The sequence below is a fragment of the Phialemonium atrogriseum genome (genome assembly GCF_030411735.1).
Source record: "Phialemonium atrogriseum strain 8032-3 unplaced genomic scaffold QBC33scaffold_27, whole genome shotgun sequence".
Classification (NCBI taxonomy): Eukaryota; Fungi; Ascomycota; class Sordariomycetes; order Cephalothecales; family Cephalothecaceae; genus Phialemonium; species Phialemonium atrogriseum.
The window spans coordinates 1-25,327 of NW_026848164.1; the positions used below are offsets into that span (position 1 = coordinate 1).

General features: G+C 56.0%; 11 protein-coding genes across 11 annotated transcripts; 4 read left to right on the forward strand and 7 right to left on the reverse strand.

Moving 5' to 3' along the window:
* The first annotated feature begins 356 nt into the window (after positions 1–356).
* On the forward strand, positions 357–1,514 carry QBC33DRAFT_209976 (Dbl domain-containing protein). Its single transcript, XM_060422648.1, has one exon. The coding sequence runs from the start codon at positions 539–541 to the stop codon at positions 1,436–1,438; it is 900 nt and encodes a 299-aa protein (XP_060280126.1). The 5' UTR covers positions 357–538; the 3' UTR covers positions 1,439–1,514.
* Positions 1,515–2,301, reverse strand: QBC33DRAFT_209982 (uncharacterized protein). The gene is made up of 2 exons (XM_060422649.1): positions 2,091–2,301; positions 1,515–2,034 (listed from the first exon to the last, which is right to left on the reverse strand). The coding sequence occupies exon 2, from the start codon at positions 1,930–1,932 to the stop codon at positions 1,591–1,593; it is 342 nt and encodes a 113-aa protein (XP_060280127.1). The 5' UTR covers positions 1,933–2,034; positions 2,091–2,301; the 3' UTR covers positions 1,515–1,590.
* A 44-nt stretch (positions 2,302–2,345) lies between these two features.
* Positions 2,346–3,687, reverse strand: QBC33DRAFT_548316 (uncharacterized protein). Its single transcript, XM_060428831.1, has one exon. The coding sequence runs from the start codon at positions 3,632–3,634 to the stop codon at positions 2,513–2,515; it is 1,122 nt and encodes a 373-aa protein (XP_060280128.1). The 5' UTR covers positions 3,635–3,687; the 3' UTR covers positions 2,346–2,512.
* A 939-nt stretch (positions 3,688–4,626) lies between these two features.
* On the reverse strand, positions 4,627–5,442 carry QBC33DRAFT_209993 (uncharacterized protein). Its single transcript, XM_060422650.1, has 4 exons — positions 5,269–5,442; positions 5,106–5,186; positions 4,781–5,042; positions 4,627–4,673 (listed from the first exon to the last, which is right to left on the reverse strand). The coding sequence occupies exons 1-3, from the start codon at positions 5,330–5,332 to the stop codon at positions 4,876–4,878; spliced, it is 312 nt and encodes a 103-aa protein (XP_060280129.1). The 5' UTR covers positions 5,333–5,442; the 3' UTR covers positions 4,627–4,673; positions 4,781–4,875.
* Positions 5,443–6,508: 1,066 nt separating this feature from the next.
* Positions 6,509–8,217, forward strand: QBC33DRAFT_518098 (S-adenosyl-L-methionine-dependent methyltransferase; the record flags this gene model as incomplete). The annotated part of the gene is made up of 10 exons (XM_060426225.1): positions 6,509–6,625; positions 6,711–6,745; positions 6,799–6,897; positions 6,965–7,006; positions 7,077–7,143; positions 7,195–7,235; positions 7,317–7,526; positions 7,600–7,936; positions 8,015–8,097; positions 8,169–8,217. The coding sequence occupies 10 exons, from the start codon at positions 6,509–6,511 to the stop codon at positions 8,215–8,217; spliced, it is 1,080 nt and encodes a 359-aa protein (XP_060280130.1).
* A 1,418-nt stretch (positions 8,218–9,635) lies between these two features.
* Positions 9,636–11,085, reverse strand: QBC33DRAFT_596143 (uncharacterized protein). Its single transcript, XM_060431863.1, has 2 exons — positions 10,006–11,085; positions 9,636–9,952 (listed from the first exon to the last, which is right to left on the reverse strand). The coding sequence occupies exons 1-2, from the start codon at positions 10,946–10,948 to the stop codon at positions 9,759–9,761; spliced, it is 1,137 nt and encodes a 378-aa protein (XP_060280131.1). The 5' UTR covers positions 10,949–11,085; the 3' UTR covers positions 9,636–9,758.
* Positions 11,086–11,192: 107 nt separating this feature from the next.
* On the forward strand, positions 11,193–13,532 carry QBC33DRAFT_596145 (pantothenate transporter; the record flags this gene model as incomplete). Its single annotated transcript, XM_060431864.1, has 8 exons — positions 11,193–11,757; positions 11,828–11,929; positions 11,994–12,074; positions 12,123–12,385; positions 12,444–12,511; positions 12,579–12,807; positions 12,875–13,099; positions 13,193–13,532. Exons 1-8 carry the CDS (start codon positions 11,440–11,442, stop codon positions 13,530–13,532), a joined length of 1,626 nt encoding a protein of 541 aa, XP_060280132.1. The 5' UTR covers positions 11,193–11,439.
* Positions 13,533–17,210: 3,678 nt separating this feature from the next.
* On the reverse strand, positions 17,211–18,459 carry QBC33DRAFT_548330 (RraA-like protein). The gene is made up of 4 exons (XM_060428832.1): positions 18,157–18,459; positions 17,904–18,078; positions 17,679–17,846; positions 17,211–17,609 (listed from the first exon to the last, which is right to left on the reverse strand). The coding sequence occupies exons 1-4, from the start codon at positions 18,210–18,212 to the stop codon at positions 17,331–17,333; spliced, it is 678 nt and encodes a 225-aa protein (XP_060280133.1). The 5' UTR covers positions 18,213–18,459; the 3' UTR covers positions 17,211–17,330.
* A 1,126-nt stretch (positions 18,460–19,585) lies between these two features.
* Positions 19,586–20,520, reverse strand: QBC33DRAFT_518102 (uncharacterized protein; the record flags this gene model as incomplete). Its single annotated transcript, XM_060426226.1, has 2 exons — positions 19,586–20,099; positions 20,183–20,520. 2 exons carry the CDS (start codon positions 20,518–20,520, stop codon positions 19,586–19,588), a joined length of 852 nt encoding a protein of 283 aa, XP_060280134.1.
* A 905-nt stretch (positions 20,521–21,425) lies between these two features.
* On the forward strand, positions 21,426–22,891 carry QBC33DRAFT_518103 (uncharacterized protein; the record flags this gene model as incomplete). Its single annotated transcript, XM_060426227.1, has 5 exons — positions 21,426–21,538; positions 21,593–21,817; positions 21,931–22,312; positions 22,508–22,781; positions 22,875–22,891. The coding sequence occupies 5 exons, from the start codon at positions 21,426–21,428 to the stop codon at positions 22,889–22,891; spliced, it is 1,011 nt and encodes a 336-aa protein (XP_060280135.1).
* A 180-nt stretch (positions 22,892–23,071) lies between these two features.
* On the reverse strand, positions 23,072–25,305 carry QBC33DRAFT_210176 (fungal trichothecene efflux pump). Its single transcript, XM_060422652.1, has 2 exons — positions 24,713–25,305; positions 23,072–24,637 (listed from the first exon to the last, which is right to left on the reverse strand). The coding sequence occupies exons 1-2, from the start codon at positions 24,986–24,988 to the stop codon at positions 23,114–23,116; spliced, it is 1,800 nt and encodes a 599-aa protein (XP_060280136.1). The 5' UTR covers positions 24,989–25,305; the 3' UTR covers positions 23,072–23,113.
* Between the last annotated feature and the right edge of the window lie 22 nt (positions 25,306–25,327).

A 25,327-nucleotide genomic window follows, 5' to 3' on the forward strand; every position in this document is an offset into this window, starting at 1 on the left:
GTTGGGTCGGGTGATTTTGAAGTTTTGGGTTTGCTGGCATTTTTTCCATACCCCCAAATAAACTGTTAATATTAAAGGGGCTATTTTTGGGTTTTTCCCCCCCCCCCCCCCCCCCAGCTATATCGTGCTCTTATAAGAGCAGATCAAAGCGTCCCAGTATAATATAATTAGACAGTTGAATAATTCAGTATAGATGCCATGCCCTGCATCTTATCTCAATAACTCTTTGTTCGATCCTTGAGCTATATCTAGGTCTATTGGGTCTTACACTGATGGTGAAACCCCGCATCGACTCCAAGGGGGAAAAACTATGTTCCATCCTGGATGCTTGGCGATGACCAAGCTCCTGTCCCAATGGACATTGGGCATGCGGCTGATGGAATGTCGTTTCCTTGTCTGACTACCTTTAACGGCGGATTGTTCGATTGCTGAACACGTCGACGCATCAGCCAGAGTCAACATCGAGGATTGGCTCAAACTGTCATCAGACGACACGGCTGAGCGAGCACAACAATCTGACGACCAGCTAGATTTCCTTATGCCCGACGACGAGCATCGCAGCATCAATGTTCCCGAGGGCGTTGATAGCAATGAATTTGGCGCCACTCACGAGGAATACAGCCATGACAGCGACCCAAGTCAGGATGAGACAGTGAGGGAAGGTGTCGGGAGCGAAGGACTAGACGAAAAGAAGAGCCAAGGACCAACCAAGGAAGAGCAACATCAGCTCATCCAACGGTTTTTAGCAATCAATAATCTCCTCACTCTCGAGTCCACCTTTGTCGGGAACATGCGGGTTGTCCGGGACATATACAAAGGAACTACCGAAGCATGTCCTAAATTGGCACCCGAATCGGCTATGCTCATATTCAGAAATATTGACGAACTTGTCGACTTTCACTTTTCCTTCTTTTTCCGGCTTCGGTTCGTAGCTTTGAGCTACCATCCATCAAACCCCCGGCTGTCAGCTCAGCCGCAGAATACAAAGGAGATAACCATCGCATCCGACCCGACGAATAACCCCGATGGTCCCGAAGATGCCGAAGATCGCCAAACCTCAATCGGCTGCCTCTTTGTCCAGCACATGGAGCAGATGGAGGCAGTCCATGAGGATTTTTCTCGCGGGAGTGACCTGGCAGCCGTTTGTTTACGTGTGGTTCAAGATGACCCGGCTGTCAAGATCTGGCTTGATGAATGCAATGAAGTTGCAAGCCATCTGGTTACTTGCCCCCAACTTGATCTATTATTGGAGATGCCACTCCAACATATGGCACGGTATCTGGTTCTCATCGACAAATTACTCCAATTCACGCCGGCGGATCACCCAGACAGGCCATCTCTCATGTCGACACGCACAAGTTTAGAAGCTGTCCTGCCTTCCTCAGGGACTGTGACCATTACGCCAGAGGAGTCTCTACATGCGCCCACGACAAGTTAGAGATTGAATGGTGACAGTGCTGCAGGGGCAGACGTAGTCCAGTGTGAACACCGCAATTGGGTAATTACATCCTAGGTAGCAGACGAAACGAAGGCAAACAAAACGAACCTCCCCCAACTTTGTGCCAAACCCCCCTCAACCCAACCACCCCCTCAAATCCTCAAATAAGCCTCCTCATACCTAAACCCATCAACCCTCACCTCATACCCCCCCGAAACACCGACCCTCCTCTCCAACTTCTTGAACCCGACAATCGGTCTCCGCACCGTCACCACCCTCCCATCCGGCAACGCCCTGCGGCTCTCGATCGTCACCTCCGGGTCGAGAACCGTCAGGGCCACGAGCGCGAAGGCCTCGACGCCGAGTACGATCCACGTGGCGGGCGAGCTCGGGCCGCGCGTCACGGCCAGGGCGATGACGAGGGCTGTGAGCGGGAGGGCGACGGCGAGGGCGAGCCAGCGCGGCCAGGGGCGGTTGTACATTGTTTGCGGCATTGCGTTTGCTGGTCGGGTAGTGAGGGGACGGGGATGGTGGGGTCGGTGGTCGGATCTGTTTGGGTTTAAGGATTGATCTGCAGTGGTTGGAAGAGCGGTGGGCTGCGGGAGCCAAATTGATGAGCGAATGCTGGGTGGGCTGTTTTGCGGATACGTACCTGTAATTACGTAGTAAGGGGGGCCTTGGGCGCTGTGGTGCCGATCTTGATCTGCAGCTGAGTGAGAATGTGTACTGTCGATCTCGATTTGCGGTTCAGTGGCGATGCGGTTTGCTGCTGCCTGCCTGGCTGCTTGACTGGTTGTTTGGTGACACGTGAGACGGACTAGGTAAAAATGGGAACGAGGTAGGATTGATTACGGAAGAAGAAATGGAAAAGTCACTTCGGAGTATGAGATGGTTAAAAGGAATGGAACTTGAATTTGTCAAGACTGATCTGCAAAAACTGCCCGGGATTCAATCCTCCAACAGCGGGCTCTTTTACTGGATGGCCCAACTTCGGGCCCTAAAGGAATGGCGTCGAGGTAAATAAATCACACTGCATCCATTGGTTGCTGCCACTGCATCCATCCATCCATCCATCTAGCAGTCCTGTCCGCCCGTCAGCGGCATGCCCTGGGGCTCAAAGCCCTCCAGTCCAGAGTCGACGCTGTTGTCGGCGAACATGCCGATCGAGGCAAACCCGAAGGTGGCCTCGTTCGCCTGGTCGTACATCTGCACCGACATGACGTTGCCGTCGGGCCAGTCGCCGCCCATGCCGCACTGGATCTCGTCGTCGATCTGGCCGAATCCGCCGGCGCCGTCAAACGAAATCGTCGCCGGGTCGGCAAGCGATGCCCCGCTGTCGAATCGGCCCTCCATCAGCCCGGACGACAGCCGCTCGTGCTGGTAGAACTCGTCACGCTTCTCCTTGCTGGCGAGGTGGGTCGCGTGTCCCTCGTACGATATGGTGAAGTGCATCCCGTTGTCGCCCGTGTCGCGGGATGTCATCTCCATCCTGCCGTACTTCTTGTGTCTGAACCGGAACATGGGCGCAAGCGGGTGCTCCGTCGATGCCCTCCTGGCCAGCTTGTGGTTGTCGGGGGCGTAGCCGGCGAACTCCAACTCGCCATCAGCCAGGCTGCTCAAGGCCCGGTACACGAAGTGGTTGTGCGCCTTCTGCCTGATGGCTTCTGCGCCCTCGATGCCTCGCTTATCAAACACGTTGAGTGCGATGCTCTCCAAGCCAGAGTTGTCCCAGGCATTCGCAGCAACCCCAAGATAGCCGCGGGACTTGGCAAGGTTCTTCGCGGCCGACGCGATGCCGCCAACACCGATGATGGTGCTGATCAGACCGCCGACGCAGAACAAAATATTGTCCGTCTCTCCCTCATTCTGGACGCAGCCTTTGATGGTGCCAGCAAGACCGATGCCGGTCAGAGCGAGGTTGAACACCTGGTATGCCACGCCAAGGAAGAACGGAATGGCAAGAGCCACCGTGCCGTCCTCGGCTTTGCGCGTCTGGCCCAGAGCCATGACCTCCTTGCTGACTGCAACAGAGGGGTCGCTGAGGTTGTGGAAGAGACCATTCCAGGTGTCTGGCGAGCCCGGATCATGGATACTCCAATCAAACCCGGCAGGGGTCCATTTGTCGACGACGGCGAAGACCGGAAGCCCAAAGGCTAGGAGAGCCAGGCAGAACAAGACGCCGAACTGCTTAGCCATGACTGTAGGGAAGCAAAGTAAATAGAGATATATTGGTATACTTCTTGGTAGCCTCTTTGAAGCCTGCTTGAAACCTACTACAAAAGGCTTCAGGAAGACGAGATCGAGGAACGCTCTTATATACACCCTCAGTCGCTAACAACAGCGTTTCTCACTGCTACGCTCTTCAAAGGCTCACTTTCACAGCCCCGCCCCATTTGACGGGTCTGGGATCCTTCGTTGGAGTCCGAAATCCTTCGTCTCAGTAACCAGTCACTCAGATTGGCTCTTGCTGGATCGTCGTGAGAGACCATGGGGCGAATCTTGTAAGCGCTAGGCTATGGTTGCCTCGAAAGGCATGGCGGCACACCCTCTGAGGTCGAACGCCAAACCTCATTCTCAAGCAACGGCACGCGCCGTAGGGTAAGTCCGTTGCCTATGCGCAGTCACCAGCTACGTCATTTTAGGGCAAGCGCGGCAGTGATCTACACTGTTTTGGCGGTTAGATGGGGTGCATCACGGTATGAAATCAGGAAATCAAGTTACCTTCAAACTCCACGTGTAGAAGATAGGCAGGTCGATGCCGCAATGCCGTCCCTGTGCCGTCCTCGACGACCTTGTTGGGCAGGTCGCAGGTCGATGATATGCCGGATTGGGCTGGAGAGGGCGGGGAAAGAGCCGTCCCATCCGCCAACATGCATGTCAAGCTGCCGGCTGTAGTGTGGCGGTGGCAGAGGCAGAGGCGGAAGGATTGTCTGGCTCCGTGGGAGGGACACGATCGGCGTAGGTCGGGGGCGAGGCTGCCAGTCCAACTGCAATGCCAACGACCGAGTGGACGGGGAGGAGTACGCTGCTTCGCCGGGCAAAAACATGTCCTCTGCAGATCACCTCAGGATCAGCAGTCTGTCTGATCTAAGCATGACCCACGTTCCGGGATTCCGCCGAATATCAGCAGCTCCTAGAGAGTTGAAGAATTCGGTGAAGGAACGAGATACTCTCCGACCTTGACAGGATATTGGAGACAAGGTTAGAAGAAGGTGATGGGGGAGAAAGCGTGATCCTTTTCGGCAGGGTCCCAGTTTTCGATTAAGTCAGCCCACCCACCAGTAATCGTTCAGTCCCGAGTCGGAAGCGGAAGCGAGAGGCCGCAGGTAATAGTATACATACCTTGTGGAATTGATGATGGATTTCAAGGATTCTATGGAAGCTGGCGGGCAGGATCTCTGTTTCACCCTAACTAGAAGGTTGGCAACCGCAGTGCGTCATCTCTCTGGGGCCAGCAGAGAGAATAGCCAGACGAAACCGCTGAATACAGCCTCGCAAGTCCAAAGAACCGCCATAGCTCCCTTTGTGTGTGGCTGCAAGCCCTCGCGAAGGGCACGCTCGCCGAGCACGCCCATGTCAAAGATAAGAATACACAGCCACTTGTCTTTTCTTGGTTAACATTTTGAAACTGCAAGTGTAGCTAGTTCAAGTCGAGAAAAATACCTACTTGTTTGAGAAGTACTGAAGCCAGATAACCATGTGATGCGGATGAAGCAGCAGAAAAATAGTAGGGATGCGTAGAATAAAACTAGCAGCAGAAGAGAGAGGCCTTAGTAAATGATACTCGAATACTCAAAAGGATCAAGCAATACCAGACAATGGGCACATACCTGTGTCGCTAAATATATGTTCAGCTCTACAATCACACAAGCTGAGGATGTTTTGAAGAGCCATTTCTGGAGATGTGAGGTAATTATCACAAGAAAGAGTGAATTGTGTCTCGATTGCTCAATTGTCGTACAGGGGTAACCCTTCCTCTTATACAGATCCGGATAGATCCATGGATAGTGTAATACTAGATGGATTGTGCACTCGCAGGAGGCAACCGAAGGCTGACGCCCGTCTCGGCAAACTCAAGGGACGTGACTTGAAGTTGCTTCTTGGTTCCCGACACCTTAATTCACCGTACCTATTCTGGCAAATAACCGCACGGTATGTCAGTTTGTCCAAATATGGTCAGTGCTTCAGTCTTGGAAAAGGCACCTGCAATTCTTCTCACAAACCCTCTGTCGATAAGCCTTGTCAAGAATTCTGTGTATAACCCGGAGGTTGGCGGGCACTTGGGCCAAGCGGCAATCAAGATGGTTGTTCAAGGACAAGTCCATAGCGATGTCTCCCAACAGCTCATAGATGTTTAGTTGGATCTTCAGTGGCATGCTCAAGAGTAATGGCTTTGTCGATGAGGGTTGCTGCTGGAGCTCGGATAGGAGGCCTGTTATAATGGAAGCCATGGTCAAGTTTCCGCCTGACCACCAAGGCATTAGATCGTACTTCGGCAGAGTCCATGATCAAGCAAGTCTCGGGAAACCCAAGCCCAAACCGTCTTCTCGGTCAAGGCGTTGAGTTTTGGCAAAAACTCAATGACAGGTCCGTTCCGTTTTGGTCCGTTTCTACCGTTGCGTAACGTTTGTGGTGGTGAGGGGCGTGTGGGTGGGCGAACCCACAGCCAGCTCCGTCTCAACGGTCGGTACCCTGGCTGATGACCCCCATGCTCCTGTGTGAGGTACACAGCATGTACAATATATGCGTACAGGGCGCTATTCAGCTTGAACCAAGACAAGGTACAGCACCTTGAGGTGGGATTTCATCCCGAGTACGGAGTACAGTGGGTACCTGCTCACTAGCGTAACTGATAAGTCACGTTTTACTCCGTAACCTATGACATGCACTGTCAGCGGGTCCACAATAAACAACTTCGGCATAATCCTCCCCCACCTCGACCTTGGAAGAAAGTCGCACTCTCCCTCCTCCCCATATTACCCCCGAACCACCAGCCAGAGGCCAGATGTAGCTCCCTCTCTCCACCATGTGTTGCACTCCCATCTCCCGGCGATCCGACTTCCTCCAGCCATGTCGTCCCCAAAGTCGGCCAAGTCGCCGAAGTCTCCCAACTCGCCCCACTCGCCCGAGTCTACCCCCTTGGCCGGTGCGCCGGCGGCCGACACAGCTGCTGACGCGATTGAAGCTGTGAGTTAGAGTTATTTAGAACCTTATCGCCTTCTGTTTCGCGTCAGCCATGTTCCGTGTACTTACCAGCTGTCTTGCATGACAGGACACCGCCGAGGTCGACTCTGCCTACGCCGAATCGTAAGCCCGTCATGTCTCCCCCGCGTCGCAATTGCTTTTGAAACAGGACACAGTTCAAGAGCGACCGACACCGAGTCGCTGAGGTCGTCGATTTTGCAATACAAGTGGGAGCATGGAAGGAGGTATCACTCGTCCCACAAGGATGCATACTGGTAAGGGCTTGCCATCCCTGGAGGCGCCGGCGGGGAGGAAACTAACTTGGGTACTCAACGGTAACAGGGCTCCCAATGACGACAGACAACAAGAGGCCGAGGATCTCGTGTATGTCCTCTGCAGCCAGTCCAAAACCCGAGGACTGCGTCTCCCAGGCCGCGCCTGATAAGATACCCAGCCACGCAATGCATCGCATTATCCTCGATGGCAAACTCTACCTCGCCCCAATCCGAGAAGACCCTCACGTACGCCTTCCCCGCTCCATCCTCGCTTTCTGACGCTTACTCCGGCCATAGAATGTGCTCGACCTCGGCTGCGGCACGGGTATCTGGGCCATGTGAGTTTCCCACCTCTTCCATGTCTCCCCTGCACAGAGAAGCAAATATCAAGTCTGACAAAAACCCTTCCCCTGCATTAGAGACTTTGCCGATGAGCACCCGTCAGCTCAGGTTATCGGCGTCGATCTGTCGCCCATCCAGCCGAACTTTGTGCCGCCCAACTGCCGCTTCGAGGTCGACGACGTCAACAATGACTGGACATACGCGGTGGACCATTTCGACTTCATCCACGTCCGCTCCCTGACCGGGTGCGTGCCAGACTTTGTCGAGTTCCACAACAAGGTGATGAAGTGGGTCGTCCCGCCCTAGCCCCCTCCGACACCCCCTCGCATGCTGAACAACCCCCCTCTCCGGGGCACGCAGACACCTCAAGCCCGGCGGCTGGGTCGAGCAGGTGGAGATGTCGGGGCTCGCGCTCTCGGACGACGGCACGGTCAAGCCCGGCTCGGCGTTGGCGCGGTGGTGGGACATCTTCATGAAGGTGGGCGACATCATAGGCAAGGACTTCAAGGGGTGCGAGGTGGCGCGCGAGTCCATCGAGGCGGCCGGCTTCGTTGACGTGCGCGAGCACGCCATAAAGCTGCCCATCGGCACCTGGCCCAAGGACAAGAAGCTCAAGCAGTGGGGCGCCTGGAACCGCATGTTCCTCATGGAGGGCCTTGAGGGCTTTGCCATCAAGGGGCTGGTTTCCGTGCTTCAGGTGAGTAGATGGGAATTAGGTACGGAGAAAGAGGGAAACCCAAATGTGTACTGACGGGGGTTGAATTTTGCGCGATAGTGGTCTTATGAGGAGGCACAACTGTACTTGAGCGACATGCGCAAGGAGTTGATGGATCCGCACATCCATGCGTACCCCTACGTGTGAGTACTCATACCCCGTCCTACCCATCCTCTCTACGCAAGTGACTAATCGGTTGCGTCCCAAAATACAGACGAGTCGTCAACGGCCGGAAGCCAGAAGCCTCCAAGTCCGAAGCCTAACTTACGACGAAGTCCATTTGGGCCGCTTGGCTGCTTGGCGCGCAAAGAAGAAGGTCTCAGCTGCACCGTTTGAGGCGGATCATTGCGTCATTGCCTCATCCTAACAACACACACACACGCATTCTCATCACTGCCGTTGCGTGTCTTGGGGAGAAGAGGCGTAGGGTTGGAGCGGAGGCCATCACTCCGGAGTCGGGGTTCGTCTCGCTTCCGCCCCCACCCGCTACCCCAAATGCTCTCCGCCAAGCCTGTCGTCCACGTATGACGCATTCTTTTTTTGGGGGAAAGACCTGATAGGAAAAGCTTTGAACTTGCAGGACCGCTTCTTCCTGAAATTGACCGTGCTGTTCTGACCTGTCACAACTCGGACTGAGTCGCGGGCGAGTCGCAACTCGCCGCGGACATGACCCCGCGCGTCTGTGCACGTTCTTTTGGTTCGGGACGGTCCGCGAGTGGGGGGCTAGCCTGAGAAGCTACCCAATACGCGGCAGTTGATTGGTCACCCAATCCGTTAGTGAACTTGGCGCGCTAGAAAAAGCGGGAAACCGTTGGGACCGTTTTTGCTGTGCTTCATCAAGCAACATGAAGTTGGAATTGGCGGGCAAGTCGGGCTCATGTCAGTCATTGGTGCTGCTACGAAGTTTGCGGGAGGAAGCAGGTTACGAGAGCACAAACAATGTACCGTGCGTGTTGCGTTCGGGTGATGGCATGGCCTGTTGCTCTACGTTTTCCGTTATGAACAAAACGGTTGAAGTCGTTGGCGTGGAGCGGAGACCCTTGCATCGACTTGGCCCAGGCCGGTTAGGCTCCTGCACTCCTTCACATGGCGCAATAGTCTAATCCTGTGCCATTGCTCCGGCCATGGCGAGCTGGGGGTGAAGAAAGGGCACATGCTGTCACCCCATCCGCGTGAGGCCATGGTGTTCCTTCTCCCATTGTGCATCGCCAGGGACTCCCAGGTCAGCCTTGGCTTCGACACGACCCCTGGCCATCCACGGCTGCAACGCGGGTCAGCGAAGTCATACTTGTCATATTCACCCTCTACAAGTTCTCACCCACAACCTCTATTTCCGCTAGGAGTACCCGCCCCTACGTACTGGACCGTCCCCCGATGTCTGACTTGGAGCACGCACAAGTCCGCCTCGACGGCGACATGTCCGATTGCCCGTAGTGCGCAGAGAGTAGGTTGCTGTGCGAGTGAGGGTCGACGGCGAGTTCGCCTAGTGCACTCGGGACGCCGGACGCCCTCGACTAGCCGCCGCTGGTCCCTTTCGTCCCGCACAGATGTGCTGTGAGATGGCCGGACGGGGTGCGGCCTTCTCTCCGTAGTAGCGGCAGGGGAGACAGCGGTAGACACGAGAAGCAAGTGACAGGAACACATGGAAACCGACTAGTGATTGGTAATATCACAAGGAGAAGACGTCATCACAGGCCGAGAGTGTGTCTCGGGTAACCACGAAATGAAGATGGTTCGATTAAAGGTGCAATTAGCAGTCCACACGAGAATGGTTCCATATGAACTGTCGTTTGATATTCAGTGCTCATTGACTTCGTCTTAGAGACTCTGTAATGAGAACTTTGTAACCTTCCACAGCCGCTTCCAAGTCCGAGATTTTCAAGTGTTCATGGTCGGAATGAGCATCCAGGATACTTCCCGGGCCATATAGGTATCGCTTGTGATCGCCTTTCAGATTCGAAATGTCGGTCCCGTAATTGACCACAATCGTTTCGAATCCTTGAATGTTGTTAGCCAGCGTTGAAATCCAAGTGAGAATTGCGAGCGTTTACCCTCAATGTCATGATCTATGGGAACAGGTCCTAGACCACGGGAAAAGTCGATGTCTACACCCGAAGAGCTCGCGTAGATGGCCGTTTTAATCAAGTCTTGGATCGCCTCGGGGGTGCCTGACGCAATCCTTACCGAGACAGTGGCGACTGCATCTTCGGCAATGACATTGCCTGCGACACCTCCCTCGATCCTTCCAACGTTTATTGTCGTGTTTCCGTAATCCTCGCTCCACGGCAACACAACCTCTCCCAGAGCAGAAAGACTCCGAACGAGTATGTTGATGGCGTTCCTGCCCGATTCCGGATACCCCGAATGGCCCGCCTTCCCCTTTGCCCTGATGGTGAACCCCATCCCACCTTTATGGCCGCTGGCGAGCTTGAGCTCGGTCGGCTCTCCGAAGATGACCGCTTCCCACGACAGGCCGAGGTCGTTGGCGGCGCGCATGCCGAGGCCGTCTTTCTCCTCGCTGACGACGAAGAGGAGTGCCGCGTCACCTTCGCTTATTGTGCCCGCTTCGAGGAGAGATTCGACAGCCACGATCTGGGCCGCCACGCTGCCTTTCGCATCCACGGTGCCGCGTCCCCAGATCTCATCGCCTCTTCTCTCGTACGGCCAGAAAGGGGGGACGGTGTCGATGTGCGACGTTACGAGGACTCTTGTTCGGCGTGAGCTATTCAGGTAAGCGAAGATGTTTTCCCGGTCGTCCGCAACAACTTGGGTCTCAACGGTGAACCCCCTTCCCCGGAGATAGCCTCTTAAAAACGCAGACACATTTCCTTCGGAGCCTGTGATCGACGGCCGGTCGACAAGTGATTTGTGCAGATCGATCAGAGAGGATGAGGATATCGAAAGCGGTGCTTGAAGAGGGTGTTGGGCATCGCCTACGACCGCAACAGGCATGCCGAGCAGAAACACGGCAAGACAGGCGCGAAGACTCTTCATCGTCGGAGGAGATGATGACGACAGAAAGCCAAACAATCAGTCACTGACAAGGGGAGGATGAAATATTGGTTTAATGGCTGGTTATGGCCAGAGCTATACATGCGTGGTGGTTGTTGGTTCTGGTGTGAGATACCGGGGCTGAACGCATCCTTGCAGAAGGGGCGTGAGGATGGCCACTCTAATTCGGGAATTATACTCCCTTCCATGGAATTTCGCCATTGATCTACATGATAGCGAGATTTATAAACATGCCGTCCTGGAGAGCTTCGACCAGTTGCAGGTTCCACGAGATACATTGCGCAATCAACCCCCACGATAACCGAATTCCAGCCCCCCAGTCAGCATTGCATTATCACCAAGCCGCCTCCTCACAACCGCAACGCCATAAACGGTCTGTAGATAAGCCGTGCCCTTTGACGAAGATAAAATGAATATGAAGCCAGGATGGGGGCTGTTTTGTTGCCGACCATCCGCACCAACCATTGTCGGTCATGTCTTCCTCCTCGATCTCTCCCAGCGCCGAGGCGGTCCCTCAACCAACGGGTGAGAAGACTGAATTAACAGCGATAGCGTCTCCTGTGAGAGAAAAATATGTTGGGGCGGACCACCTTCACCTTGTGCCTCGTACCGAGGTGTTGCCTGAGTACGATGATTCTCAGAGCCAGATCACGGGCTACGACCCTACCCTCATGAGGGCTCGAGCGACACTGACTAGCGACGAGGAAAAGAAGCTCATCAGACGGATTGATTGGCATCTTCTTCCGCTCCTGGCTGTGATGTACATGGTTAAAACCATTGATGCCTCGAATGTGCAGTACCTCTACTGTTTCCCACTCATGTTACCTGGCCTGGGATGCTCATTATTATATCAACAAACAGGTTTCAAACGCGCGCATCATGGACCGAGGCACACCCAGAAACATCATGACTGAGCTCCACATGACTCCAGATCAATACAATTGGGTGGCTACTGCGTACTATGTTGGTTAACCCCTTTGCTCTTCCGAGGCGAATCGATATTACCAGGAGCTAAATCCACCAAAAGGTCCCCTACATTATCGCCGAAACGCCCTCGAATCTATTGGTGAAGTACTTGCGACCGTCGGTGTGGCAAGCGCGAATCATGGTTAGTGACCCGATCCCTCATCCCTTGCACCAAGGCTGAACCCAGCAGATTTCTTGGGGCCTCGTTCTCTGTTGCCACGCCGCCCTCACAAATGCGGGTGGCCTCTACGTCGTCCGAGCCTTTCTCGGGCTTTTCGAGGCCGGTCTCTGGCCAGGAATCCTTCTGCAACTCTGTTACTGGTATCGCCCCGACGAATTGGCCCCTCGCATAGTTATTGTCACGCTGCTTGGGAACTTTAGCTCTGTGGTTAGCGGAGTTCTCGCCTTTGCCTTCGACGGTGTCTATGCAAAGGGTCTGTCTGGTTGGAAATGGTGACTCGGACCTAATTCCTCCCTCTGAAATCGCCAGTTGCTAATATTTGAGATCAAGGCTTATCTTGACCGAAGGGGTGTTCACCATCTTACTGGGAATTGCCGTCTACTTCTTCCTACCCGACTGTATGATGAATTGACCCTTGGGATTCCGGGATGGAGTTGATCATCATCTAATCAACCTTGACAATAGTTCCTACCACCGTATCCTGGATGTCCGACAAGGAGAAGGCCTTCATTGAAGCTCGCCTGCCCATCAACGCGCCTCGATCTGCGGAGAAAGACTTTGACTTGAAGGAGTTCATCACGACTCTGAAAAACAAGGAGCTCTGGCTATTCCTGCTCTGCTGGGCATTCTACACAGTCGGCACCACCGGTCTCCAGTTCTACCAGCCTACCGTCATCGCCAATCTGGGATTCACGTAAGTTCTATCCATGCATAGGATCCTCCGGGTGGTCCGAAAAGCTGAAAATTATCCCCCCATCTAGCACGATGGCGAAGGCCCAGCTGCTCAACATTCCACCGGCCATCTTTTCCATGGCACTGACCATCGCCTTCGGCATCTTCGCCGACACGGGACGGATCCCCCAGCCGGCAATCCCACTAGGCTTCATGATCGTGATCGAGGCCTGCTACGTCGTTCTATACACATTCCCGAACACCGGGGGCGTATACGCAGCGACCATCATCGCAGGCGGCTTCTCGACAGCCTGGTAAGCTCCCCCCCCCCCCCTCTTTTTCCCCCAGTGCCGAACCATCCTTCCCACCCAACCGGGACAGCACGCTAACCACCACAAACCACCCAGGTACACGATGATGTGGCCCTGGCGCGTACAAACAACCGAAGGGGCGACAGGCTCCGCCTTCGCCATCGCCTTCGCCAACAGCTACGGGCAGATCGGCGGGGCGATCGGGCCGCACCTGTTCGACTCCAAGTTCGCGCCGCGCTACACCACCTCGTTCGGCATCGCCATGGGTCTCGTGGGCGCGGCCATCGTCATGAACGTCATCACGTGGACCGTCACGTACCGCGTCGACGTCGACACGAGGAGGCTCAAGAGGGCCAGGATCGCGGCCGCGAAGAGGGATGAGGCTGTTCTGGATGATGTTGATATCCATGCTAAGGAGAAGGCGAGGGAGGTTTGACGTTTTGGGGGGGGGGGGGTGGGGATTGGTTGGTGTATGGCTGGGAGCGTGAGGCATGGGGCCGGGTATGAGCAGGTGATGAACCTTTCTAGCCTAAACGAATCGGGAGGAATAGTCTCGGATTAATTTCTTCAGGTCTTTGTTTCAGCTAATATCAGTGACGAGATCCTGCACGATGACCTACATCGTCTCCTGGCACCGGTGCGATATTTTTTTGTCGAAAGTGACAGGCAGTTCAGATTACACAGCAGTTGTTAAACACTCATCTCAACCTGGAGATAGACCCATCTCTCGATATAAGCAGTGCCCTCCGCGATTTCCCTCTCTTGGGCCGATTGAATCTCAATTCCAAGCCCCCTTTCACCGGGGCGATCACCATTGGCAACCGGGCAACCGGCGTTCACGATACATCACTACCGTGGATCCGGAGATGCTGTACTACTTACACTGGCTGTTGCTAGCAGGGATTCTCACTCGAACCCATCCCTGCTCAGGTTCCGCGATCGATACAAGGATAAGAAGTGAGACACGGTGCCCAGAAGCGGAACGTCGTACAGGCAGGCCGATGTGACATCAGCTCCCCTCGGAGACCGGGGAGAAGAAGCTCTCGCTGTTGTAGTGGATTGACGGGATGTGCCGACCGAGGATAGAGCTTCTCACTGCCCTGCTGACTCCGCCCAGACCCAGGTGTTCCAAGATGGTGCTGCCAGTTGCCAGTGCTCCTCCTTTCGCCTCTCTGGGATCTACGGAGCAGTCCACCCCCTCTCGAAGTCGGTAGCTGTGCCCGTGTCATCCCCACGAGCATCCAGGTTGTGCATAATTAGTTGAAAAGCGAGAATAGGTACCTTACCTAGGAGGTGTTTTCTATGTATAACGCGAATTTCGGTATTGGATTATCACGTACGACCATACCCATTGGAAAACTCGGGATCCCGTCCGCTCTCCCTTAGATAAGCTAATGAGGGCCAGACTAGTAGTTGGGTCGGTGACGACCAGCGAATCCCTGGTGTTGTACGTCTTCTTTTTTTTTTTTGCTGGTTTGATAAAGCAGACATCATCCATGTAGCCTGTAAACACGGCGGTGAGCACGCAGAGCTGCCATGACGGCCGTTGCGATATCAGACCTGACTGGGAGGGGCGGCAGCCAATGGGTCCTGACTGCGGGAGAGCCGGATTGAAGTCCGGGACGTTTCGGACGATGGACGAGAGGTCGACCTCCGAACGTCCCGTCATGATCGCTCTCCACGCAGGCCGGCCAGAAGTATTCCGGTAGGACGGAAAAGGACATTGCCAAGCAGACTCCGGATGCCGACCAAGGGGTCGAGGATGGGCAAGGATGCCGCCCGCACAATGGAGACCCCGCACTGTACTAGAGTAGTCACAGTTCCCGTCTCCCCGTCCACGCCACAGACGTGATAGCTCCGTTGCCCTCTAATGGGCTCCTGGACCATGAAAAGGGGTTCACTATTGCGTGTGCAGAACCAGCATGGGACCCGACAGGAACGAAATCGAGGATGAGCCTTGGGTTGCTGTCTCCTTCCCCTGCGCTCCGCAACCTGGCTTCAGACGCCGGACTGTCCGTCGGGCCAAGTCGAGAGGGAAGGTCCTGGCTTACAGCCTTCTATTCCGTTTATATTACCTGCATCGTGCGTTCGGGTCTTATATGAGGGCATTGAAATAAGAGATGGTTCAATTTGAGTGCTGTGGTCACGCACAACAGCAGCCCTTCACGTATGCTAAAGGCTAAGAGGATAAAGCATGCCAATGATCAATCCATGTTGGTGACACGACTAGTCAACTAGCTGGGTGGCACTGCGGCTCCGGGATGGGCCGGTGGGCTTCGGGAGGCCCACATCAGAGGGGAAGAGGCCGGTGCTTTCTGTGAACAAAGTGACCAGGTCAAGACTTGAGGCGTGCTAGCCGCCTTCAGCCGCTTGGCTCGTCACTGCCCTAGGGCAGTTCCTGATGATGTCAGCACCCCGAGAGTGTGTCTGGGCCCGAAACCATGGGTCCGGGAGAGGAGGACCCCTATATCTGCTTCTATTTATAGCTCTTGCTTGGCGGCGGCGAGGACTCTTGAGCCCCCCATGATGCTCCGAAAGAGCCTCTGATAGCAATGGGTCTGACCCGATATGGATCAGGGACAGCATTTCGTGGATTATCTCCCCCGGACTGATAGTAAGACGTGCCGTGTAAGAAATCCATGCCTGGCAGACTATAGAATACCTGCGATCCATCCCTGGAAACAATCGACGGACAAAATAATGGCGTGGGACTTGTTTCCACTGGCCAACACCGTGCAACGTACCACGACGCGTGGGCTGCGGGAAGGCAGTACGGGTCTCCATCGTTTGTCAAACCGCAAGCAGTCGTGGAACGAAGACGAAGTATTCCGTACACAGTGAGCTCTGAAGCCGAGCCACCCCACAGCAGCCTGATCCACCAAAGTGGCCCATTGACGTATACACTGGAGCAGATGGAGTTCATCGTGGGCTGGGTGGATATCACGAGGCACCAGCGGAGTCCATCACGTAGGGTCCAGCGCCGTCATTGTCGGGGCAGAACATGCTCAAGACCCGCCACAGGTGTTCGTTCCCGCCACTGCACAGCCCGGAAGGCGAACCCGCAGGCCAGGTGTACGAGAATCAAAGATGTGGCCACAGTTGGTGAACACAATGGCAGCAGCAATGTAGCGGTGTATGGGACACCCAGCAGCAGGAAGAGCTTTTGCCTATCCGCAGGGTCAGGATTAAGCTCGGCAGTCGGGAATCGAGGGACGAACGGTCGAGCGGGAAAAGGGGTCGAGGACGGTGACGGAATGATCGAGGCCCTAGGCTTGAAGAATCTGGGGAACACGTGCGTGCGTTAGTGACTCTGGAGTGACAGGTTCGGCGCAGCCCAGCGGGGTGAAGCGTCTTGCCAAGATGGAAGAATCGGAAGGCGTAAGGGGTTCTCGCAGTAGTGTAATTACCAAGTAGGATCGGCTTGACGATGCCGAAGAGGAATCAGTGGCCAGTCGTCGACCACGCCATCGTGCTTGGAGAGTCTAGACTCCATGCCTTGGCATGCCAAGGCAGGGGGTGACAGGGACCTTGGCCAAGTGGTGCAAGGAGAGGCGATCGAGAAATCTGGGACAAGTCACATGTGGCTTGGCATTTGCAGGGATAGAAATACTTTCTCACATGAGAGCTCAGATGACCACAGCCCCCGCACAGGCCTCCCCAATTGGGACCGCCTGGATCGCGAGTGGACCGTGCATCATCGAGGGGCAGCCAACCAGATGGTTGTGTTTCACCGAAGTCAATCTACTAAAACACAGTATGTCACTGAAGTTTCGCGAATGCTTCGGAATCTTCGATGAGAATCGCGTACTGTGGTAGACCGGTCGCACGCAAGCGGCATCTAATTTTAACGTAAGTTTGTTCATCTATTTCCATTCTCTGCATCAAGTTAGGCGGCTTGGCGGGGCATTTACGCCGGGGCACCGCTCGAAAAACCGGTTGCCCAATTACCGAAGTTAACCGGCATCACGTGCCCTACAGCCACTGTTCCAAGTGTGTGTTTTGGGCAGAAGGAAAGGGCGACTTGAATGTGTGGCTTGAGTGCCTGCCCATAGAGGTGCTCAGGTACTCAGGTAGCAAAGATCACGGCAATTTCGCCAAGAATAACGCGAATCCAACTCGGTTCAATTCCAACAGATGGTCAATTCCAACACCATATGGTCAATTACAAACAGATACTATTATTTTTGTCGGTCATAAATCGTCTCGTTGCACAAGGCCGGCCTCTCTCTCGTTTTTACATCCGGAACTTCTTCGCCGCCTCGGTGAAAGTCACGCCCATGTTTATCTCGACCGCCATGTTCGAGTCCGCCTCGACCTGCTTCCGCATCAGGGGCAGGGTCTTCTGAGCCAGATCCTTGGGGATAACGACCACGCCGTTCAGGTCGCCCATCAGGTAGTCACCAGGGTTTATGGTGATATCCTGCTCGCTTGACTGCAGCTTGACCGGCACGTTGACCTCCACCACCCTGACCAGCTCCTTTGGCGGCGCGGTTCCGACGTCGCGTGCGAAGACCTATTCTCCCGTATTAGCATTTGGGGGTTTCTCGGCTGGGAAGCAATGGCGTTGGTGGTATTGACTGACCGGGAAGGTGAGATCCCTCTGCTCCTGCAGATCGCGGAATCGCCCGTCGATGACGGCACCGGCGGCCTTGCTGGCGCATGCTCGCGCACCCATCAGGCCTCCGAAGACGGCATTGGGTATATTCGGTGTGGAGACGAAGATGACGGAGCCTTCGGGAACGGAGTCGATCTGGGCGTTCTTGTCAGCTCAATGGCCAGAGAGGAGAGATGCAAGGGAGAAACGCACATAATGGGTCGGGTAGCTTGGTGCGGGATCGTCCACCGGCACGTATTTGACTGTGTAGGCGGTGCCGACCATCCTGGTCGGGCCGTCCTGCCGCTGCGGCGACCACATGGTGATGCCGGCCAGGAAGCCGCCGTTGGGCACGTTGAGCTTGCAGAGCGCGTCCGAGACATCACATCTGCCCCGCGGTTTTGTTAGTGCCAAGTACGATCGACAGGGACGACGACGATCAACGTCGATGGGGAAGGGAGCTTACGTCGAGTAATTCCTCAGTGCCCTCACAACGGGATCTTCTGAGTGTCCGGGCATCATCTTGGGCTAAAGAGGACGGGGGGGGTTAACCGAGGGAAGAGGAGGTGTGTAAAGTTTGGAAGGGGGGGCTGCAATGGGTGCAATCCAGTAGGTGTAGGGAGTCGCGTAGCTTGATGGAAGCTGTGCTGTGTGTTGCTGGTTTAAGGTATTTGTCTTGAGTCAGACCTGGAGTCGATCCAGGAGAGATGAAATAGGGAGGGACAAGCTCCCTTAAAGACTTAACGTCATATCGTCATGCACCCGTAACACCTTCTCACCTGATTCCCCGCCGGGTACATCGCTGGGTGGGTCTCACAGCACTAGTTCGATCTGTTGGGTCCACGTGATGGGTTGAATGGAAATACACACTGTGGGAAGTACAAAAGTACGTACCTACCCAGGTACCTTCGGTTCCCTTGGGTGTGCCTGCCCCTCCATTGCAGGCCCCTGGAAGTCGTCAGCTCCCCCGCCTCCAGCACACACCAAATTTCTCGAGTTATCCCGTCCTTGACGATCTGCTTGCCCTCCAACACTCTGCCGTCGCCAACTACCTCACTATGCGTCACGTCGCACAGAAAATGTCAATTGATCAAGTGCCATTTCTCCCCTGGGCGCAGCAGCTTACCAAGCCCGTCCCGACCCACCCCTCGGCCCGCTGGTGGCAAGGAGCGCTCAGCGACGGGCTAGAGGCGGCGAACTAGAAGAATTGACTCATTGTTCAATTGAATGACGGTTGCCCTGCCGCACTCGGTTGTTTCTTGGGATCTTCCCAGAGCTCGATCTGCAACCCTTCGGATGGTTCAGCCATCACCTGCAGCTCCAATTACTCTTTCCCCAGTGGTTGACTGATAGGAGCGCCGGGAAATCGGGCAGACCGAGCGGTATCCAGGGTTGCATCGTGCATCAGCTTCATCACAAGCCGTTGGCCCTTTCGTCAGTCCCCGCGGATCAGATTGTCCCCAGCCCGTCGTCAAGTGGCGGCTATGGCATGCAAATAGATACCCAATTTGGTTACCCAAAGTTGAGGGACAGCACCAAGCAAGGCTTGATGCCGCCGACTAGCGAAGAGCATGCCTTGCCCAGGATAACACAGATCTTTGCCAGCGTGATGCAAGGGTTTGGGTAAGCAGTAGAACGAAGGCGATGTCCCTTGGTTGTGGGCGCCCCCGATGGTCACGCTGACGAGACTTGGTGGGAGTGTGCGAGATTGCGAGAGCACGAGATGGCGACTGCTGGGAAGTTAGGGTGTGCGAGCAACAAGCGCTTTGGTAGCAACCACAGCCCGACACTGGCAGGCAGGAGACGGACCAACCGATCCTCCACCACCTCTGGCATCAAATAGGCATCCTCAAAAACATTTGGGTATCATATTGACAATGGCAAATGGCACTATCTCACAGAAGAAGAGACAACATCCCCACTCCCACAACAGCCACCGTAAGACCTCGACTCCAAACCAGACATCCCGCCGCAGCCCCCTTCGACGCCGACGTCGGCAATGCCCCCGTCCCCGTCCGCATCCCGCCACTCGACAGCGTCGTCGTCGTAGCCTTCCCCGCAGAAGAACCACCCTCGCCCGGCGCCCCGGTCCGCGACGGCACCGCCGACAGCGGCGCCGACGCGTCGGGACAGTACCAGCCGTCGCAGGTGGACACGGACGCGCCGCTGCCGTCGAGGTAGACGTACCCGACGGCGAGCTGGCCGTCGGCGAACAGCACGTCGCGGGCGGGGCCCCAGGCCATCACGCCCGATGACAGCGGGCTGGGGCCAGTGCCCAGCGCCGCCGTGACGGTGGGTGGCAGGGATGCCGAGAGGGCCCTGCATGGCTTGTATGGCCGCCATGTTGGCGAGGTGGGCTTGCCTGTCGGTTCTGCCTGCATGGGTCCGCCGCATTGGTAGTCGAAGGCGCTGCCGCGGGGTGTCAGTTGAGGACGGGCGGCGTGTTCGGAAGGGTGGGTCGGGGAACTCGGGGAGATTGGGAAGCATCATACTCGGGGCAGCAGGTCACATGGTAATTAACCCGCCAGGGACGGTCTTCGGGGGTGAAGTAGCCGGTGCATGCGCCCGTGTAGCCGGCCGGACAGCTCGTGTACAGCGTCTGGCTGGCATCGGTGGGGTTCGGCTGCGTGCACTCCCCCTCGTACGAAGTCAGCGGGCCGTGGACGAGGTACGAGCATGTCGTCACCGTGGGAAAAGCCGAGGACCACGCCAACCTCTGCTCGAGGAGGCAGTCGCCGCTGAGAATGTGCAGCTTCGTCGTGGCCAGGCATGAGGCCGGCCCTGTGAACCGGACCGTCGTCGTTGGGGGAGCAAGGGGAGTCAATGACATGTTTGGCTTGGCGGCGGAGAAGGCGGATGCTTGGGAAACGATGGAGTCGAAGTGGATCCAGGATTGGATGGCAATGACTGCGCCACAACCACACCCCGGTCGAAGGATTCGCCAAGTTTCAGCTTCGGATAAAAAAATTGGTAGGTGCGTCGCGTGGCGTTGGAAGGATTGCTCAACACGAGCCTGCACATTTAATGAATGCCTAACTCTTGCATGCATAATAGAGCAATGCAAAGGAGGCTAGACCAATTGTGGAAACCAACCGACCCCAGGCCGATAGACTCAACATACTCAACCTCGGTTTGGTCCTGTGAGGCATACACTGCGGCTCTCTCGACAGCGACAACGCCTGCCAGCAGCCTCAAGGGGCTTCTCTAGTTCGCACAAACCCACGTCAGGCATAGGCGTACATGGTTGCTTAGCCCTGTGGGAACGCCCACGACCAGACCTTTGGTCTTTGAAGCCCATGGTTTCGAGCATCCGTCGGCAGGATCAACCCCCCAAGGAAATCTTGTTGCCCTGTTCAATTATAAGCTGGGAAGTGCAACACTGTTTTGTGAAGGTAGTTGTAAGATTGACTGCATTTACCTCTGTCACGATTGTAGACATACAGGAGCGATTAAGGCGCCCAAGTAACTATCGTCAGTATAAGAATACTAAAGCTTTAATCAGAGAGGAGAATATGCTATGACAGTGCCATGGTAGGTCATAACTGTCATAGTAACTGGCAGTGGCATGACTTGTAATTCACTTTGCATCCCTTCTTCACTTTGACGTGACATGGAAATCAGCTATCAACGCGTGAACTTGCCGACGCGTTGACAACACCGTCCAAGGAATCAAACCCAGTCCTCGTCTCTTCTCGCCATCTCAAAATAGAGGAAGGAAAACATGCATGGCTGACAATGCCTGTCCTAATCGATTGCAACGGCGCGAGCAGCTCGGAACCAGAAAGAGCACTACCAGCAACCTCTCTTTCTCTGCATGACTTGCTTCGGCTCTACTGTCGCGAGCGTTTGTATGTCAGACCTTTGTACTGGACCGATCGCCACCTCGACCTGTTACAATGCAGGTTTGTACCGCATCAACCAAGTCACAGCCCATCGCAGCAGCTCGTCTCCGATCCAAGCCTCCCACCATCAGGTGAAAGCAGTCGTGACACCGAACAGGACGAACCCTGGACGGCAGTTGCGGCGTATTACTTGACGGGCATAGCCAATTGGAATCGCAAATATGGGCGACGAAATGCCATACCTGCGCTGTTGGACTTCGAGCCTCTTAAGTATGATCACTCCAGGTGTGTTTGATCCCTTGACTCCGAGTTCCATTGCATTTGCAAACACCGCCCATTGCACCTACCATCCACACAGCAAATCTTCGGCCACACAGCTGATTTGATTTTCTCGGCAGGAGATATCTTTACTTCGGTTTCGGCAGCCAACGCATCGAGATCCCTTGCGTCGTGTTTGGCAGTTGTCTTCGCAGTCCCCTCGAAGGAACCAAGCTCCAACCCAATGCAGCAGCAAGCGCGGAGGCCCGATTCCCATTTGTCGTGTGGCTAGATCACGGTCACCATATCAGCAAGCAGCGCAAGCGACGCTTCAAGAACCCCAAACGTTGGAACCCGCCCGTGGCTCTCCTTCACCGCATCCGCCTCAGCCGCATCACGCCGACCGATTATTCCCGCGACCCATACATCGCTGCTGTTCTGATTGCGCTGGCTCAGACACAGAGACAGTGGATCTCTCAGCACGGAGATGGACATGCTGATATCGCGCGCGGCGTCTTTACGGTTAGACACCTACCCAGCCACCTCCCCTTCCAGCAGATCCTGTTTTGATTCCCCTTTCCCCCTTTCTCCCTTTCTTTGTCCCTCCCCCCCCTCTTGCTACAGGAGAACCTACAGATCACGGCTCTCCATCCCCCTCTCTCTCCCCACCTCCACATCTCCAACCCATCACTAACCCCCCCCGCTCCCCACCCCCAGGCCAGACTCCTCCTAAGCGACAAACAAGACAAGGAAACAGTGCACCTCTACACAGCCGATATCTCAGCTTCGTTCCTCGACAAGCTCGCCCAGCCGTCCGAGACGCCCGCCGCCGCCGCCCCGACGTCGCTGGACATGGTATGGGAGGCCGTGCGCCTCGCGCCGGCGCCGTCGCTGCGGGACCGGGTCTTCGCGCTCCTGTTCCTGGAGGGCGAGAAGGGGCAGCGGCTGGGCGACGAGAAACGTGGTGGTGTGGATGTCGCTGGTCGCGATGGTGGGCGACGTGGAGACGGGGAAGTCGGCGATAAATGTTGGATTGGTTGGCTGTTGGCTTTCTGGTGTTTCGTTGTGGCTGATGTGCTTAGAGTTTTGGTCGAGGGCTAAGGGGGGGGGATGTTTGGTGTGTACCCATGCACTTCAGCTACTGACCAGATCCTCGGTGGCACTCCGCAGATCACGAGAAGGGGAAGAGTGGGCGTTGGACAGATGCATTATATTGGGTCCTCCGAAGAGCCCCAAGTAGATTAAGTATGTATAATTCCAACGTCACATCACAATAAAGTATCATTCTGTCTGCCCAGCAGCTTCTAGATAAAACCCTCCCCTTCAATTTCCAGCCTCCTCCCCCTTCCCCCGCTTCTCCTTCTTCAATCCCTTATGCAGCGTCGAAGCCACCTTGCCCGTCAGCAGCGCATCGACATTGGGCAGCATGCACGAGGCGATGAGCGCGATGCACGAGAAGGCAATGCTGACAAAGAAGATGGTCCGATAAGCGTCTGCGTTGGCCATCTTGTTCGCCCTCACGCCGGCGGCGATAACGGTGGCGGTGGCGCCCGGGACGTCGGCGAACCCGGCGCCCGAGGTCAGCGCGGCGATGAAGGCGGACACGCTGGAGCTCGGCAGGCCGGCCGCGACGAGTGCGGGGGGGACCTGGGCCGCGACGGTGGAGGCGAGGCGGTTGTTGAGCGTCACGTTGTAGACGGTGGACGCGATGCTGGTGATGAAGAAGCGGATGGACCCTGCGAGGCCCGAGACGGAGCCGAGCTTGGACTGGTCCCAGGCCGAGATGGTGACGATGGAGATGGCGAGCGACTCGGTCCAGCCGATGAAGAAGGTGCCGAGGGCGACGAAGGCGCAGGCGCGGGCCTTGGTGTCGGGCGTCGAGGTCGCGGTGCAGCCGAAGAAGATGCCGCTGATCACGACGGTGACGATGCACTGCATGCGCAGGTGGCCGATGGACTTGGCCAGGAAACCGCCGGCGATCTCGCCGAGGATGATGAACAGCCCCACGAACGAGGCGTACCATGCGGCCGACATCTGGTCGCCGTCGTCGTACAGCACGGCGATCATGTTGGGCCACACGATGGCGAGCGCGTAGTAGACGCTGGCGCCGAGCCCCGACAGGATCGTCGCCGCATTCCAGCCGCCGTTGCGGAACAGGTGCATCGGCACGAGGGGCTCCTTCAGCGGGGCGAACGACTCCCAGAGCACAAAGGCGACGAGCCCAACGAAGCCGGCGACGATGGTGCCGATCACGTAGCCCGACTTCCACGGGTACACGGTGCCGCCCCAGTTGAGGCCCATGACGAGGATCAGCAGTCCGCCCGTGTACAGCAGGGTGCCGAAGTAGTCAAAGTTCTTGATGTACTTGAGCACGCTCGCATGCTCACCGTGCTTCATCCGGAAGGTCGGCGGGTGGTAGAAGAAGAACCAGCATAGGAAGCTGAGCGTGTTGACACATATGAGCACGTAGTAGCAGCCCCTCCAGCCGACTTTGGGGTGGTAGAGGATGAAGGCGTGCGCGATGACGGGCGCGAGGCCGGAGCCCGGGATGGTGAAGATATAGCAGAAACCGTTGCCGGCAAGGCGGTACTTCATCGGCACCAGCTCGCCCATGACGTAGTAGTACGACAGCTGCGTGGCCGCCGCGATGCCGATGATGGTTGTGCCGCCGATGAGGGCGTTGACGCTCTGCGCCGTGGCGCATATGATAGACCCGATGACTCCCAGCCCAGCACCCCCGACGAATATCCAGCGGCGGCCAAATATGTCGGTGACACGGCCGATGATGGTCAGTGTGACGGCAGAGGTAAGTGTGTAGGTGAGGGCAACCCAGACGACGTTTTTATCCTGCAGATTCAATCGCATTAGTTTGTGCTTTCATGCTGGGCCGGCGAGGCTGGAATTGCTGGGGGGGCGACTTACGGGGCCGATGTCGTTGTTGATGATGGCCAGGATCGGCGCGGCATAGCCAAAGCCGGCCACACCCGCCATGAGGCCTAGGCCGATGCCCGTCATGGTGCCTAGGAAGAATGGGCTCTTGAAGTAGCCCGGCGGTAGGCTGTGCTCGTCGACCTCGAAGTTGCGTTCGTCATCGGAAGCGTGGAGCAAAATGTCCTCCTTGTGACCCGGTTGCTCCGAATGTTCGACACCCTCGTGTTTCTCGCTCGCGCGAGATTCGGTATCCCGTGTCGACGCCATGGTGACGCTTCGTGATGGGCTATGACTTCGACGCGAGTGGAAACGATGTAACCGGATGCTTTGAGGGGGGAGGGGGGGGAGGGGGGGACGCTCTTATAGAGGAGCTCGAGAGGAGTGTTGACATCCTTCAAACCCCGGACCCCCAGACCCCAAAATCCCAGAACCCCAACCCGGGGCTCCGCAAAATGGTGATTTATTCCAGAACCCCGGCAGCCGAGCCTGGGAGTGGATCCAGTGTTGGCAAACATAACTCGTGCGGTTGAGGTTTTCCGACCAAAGTAGTGTTGGGAGACCGGCTAGCGAGTGCCAAGTTATTCACCGTGAACTAATTTCGACGTT

What these genes read in the sequence shown, in the direction of transcription:
- QBC33DRAFT_209976 (XM_060422648.1), top strand. Translation starts at nt 539, where the DNA reads ATGCCCGACGACGAGCATCGCAGCATCAATGTTCCCGAGGGCGTTGAT.
- QBC33DRAFT_209982 (XM_060422649.1), bottom strand. Translation starts at nt 1,932, where the DNA reads ATGCCGCAAACAATGTACAACCGCCCCTGGCCGCGCTGGCTCGCCCTC.
- QBC33DRAFT_548316 (XM_060428831.1), bottom strand. Translation starts at nt 3,634, where the DNA reads ATGGCTAAGCAGTTCGGCGTCTTGTTCTGCCTGGCTCTCCTAGCCTTT.
- QBC33DRAFT_209993 (XM_060422650.1), bottom strand. Translation starts at nt 5,332, where the DNA reads ATGGCTCTTCAAAACATCCTCAGCTTGTGTGATTGTAGAGCTGAACAT. An exon ending in ACATATATTTAGCGACACAG is followed by an intron (nt 5,187 to 5,268) that starts GTATGTGCCCAT and finishes TTCTGCTGCTAG; the next exon opens with TTTTATTCTACGCATCCCTA. An exon ending in CTTCAGTACTTCTCAAACAA is followed by an intron (nt 5,043 to 5,105) that starts GTAGGTATTTTT and finishes AACCAAGAAAAG; the next exon opens with ACAAGTGGCTGTGTATTCTT.
- QBC33DRAFT_596143 (XM_060431863.1), bottom strand. Translation starts at nt 10,948, where the DNA reads ATGAAGAGTCTTCGCGCCTGTCTTGCCGTGTTTCTGCTCGGCATGCCT. An exon ending in CATAGATCATGACATTGAGG is followed by an intron (nt 9,953 to 10,005) that starts GTAAACGCTCGC and finishes ACAACATTCAAG; the next exon opens with GATTCGAAACGATTGTGGTC.
- QBC33DRAFT_548330 (XM_060428832.1), bottom strand. Translation starts at nt 18,212, where the DNA reads ATGATGCCCGGACACTCAGAAGATCCCGTTGTGAGGGCACTGAGGAAT. An exon ending in GCACTGAGGAATTACTCGAC is followed by an intron (nt 18,079 to 18,156) that starts GTAAGCTCCCTT and finishes ACCGCGGGGCAG; the next exon opens with ATGTGATGTCTCGGACGCGC. An exon ending in CAAGCTACCCGACCCATTAT is followed by an intron (nt 17,847 to 17,903) that starts GTGCGTTTCTCC and finishes AAGAACGCCCAG; the next exon opens with ATCGACTCCGTTCCCGAAGG.
- QBC33DRAFT_210176 (XM_060422652.1), bottom strand. Translation starts at nt 24,988, where the DNA reads ATGGCGTCGACACGGGATACCGAATCTCGCGCGAGCGAGAAACACGAG. An exon ending in TCAACAACGACATCGGCCCC is followed by an intron (nt 24,638 to 24,712) that starts GTAAGTCGCCCC and finishes TTGAATCTGCAG; the next exon opens with GATAAAAACGTCGTCTGGGT.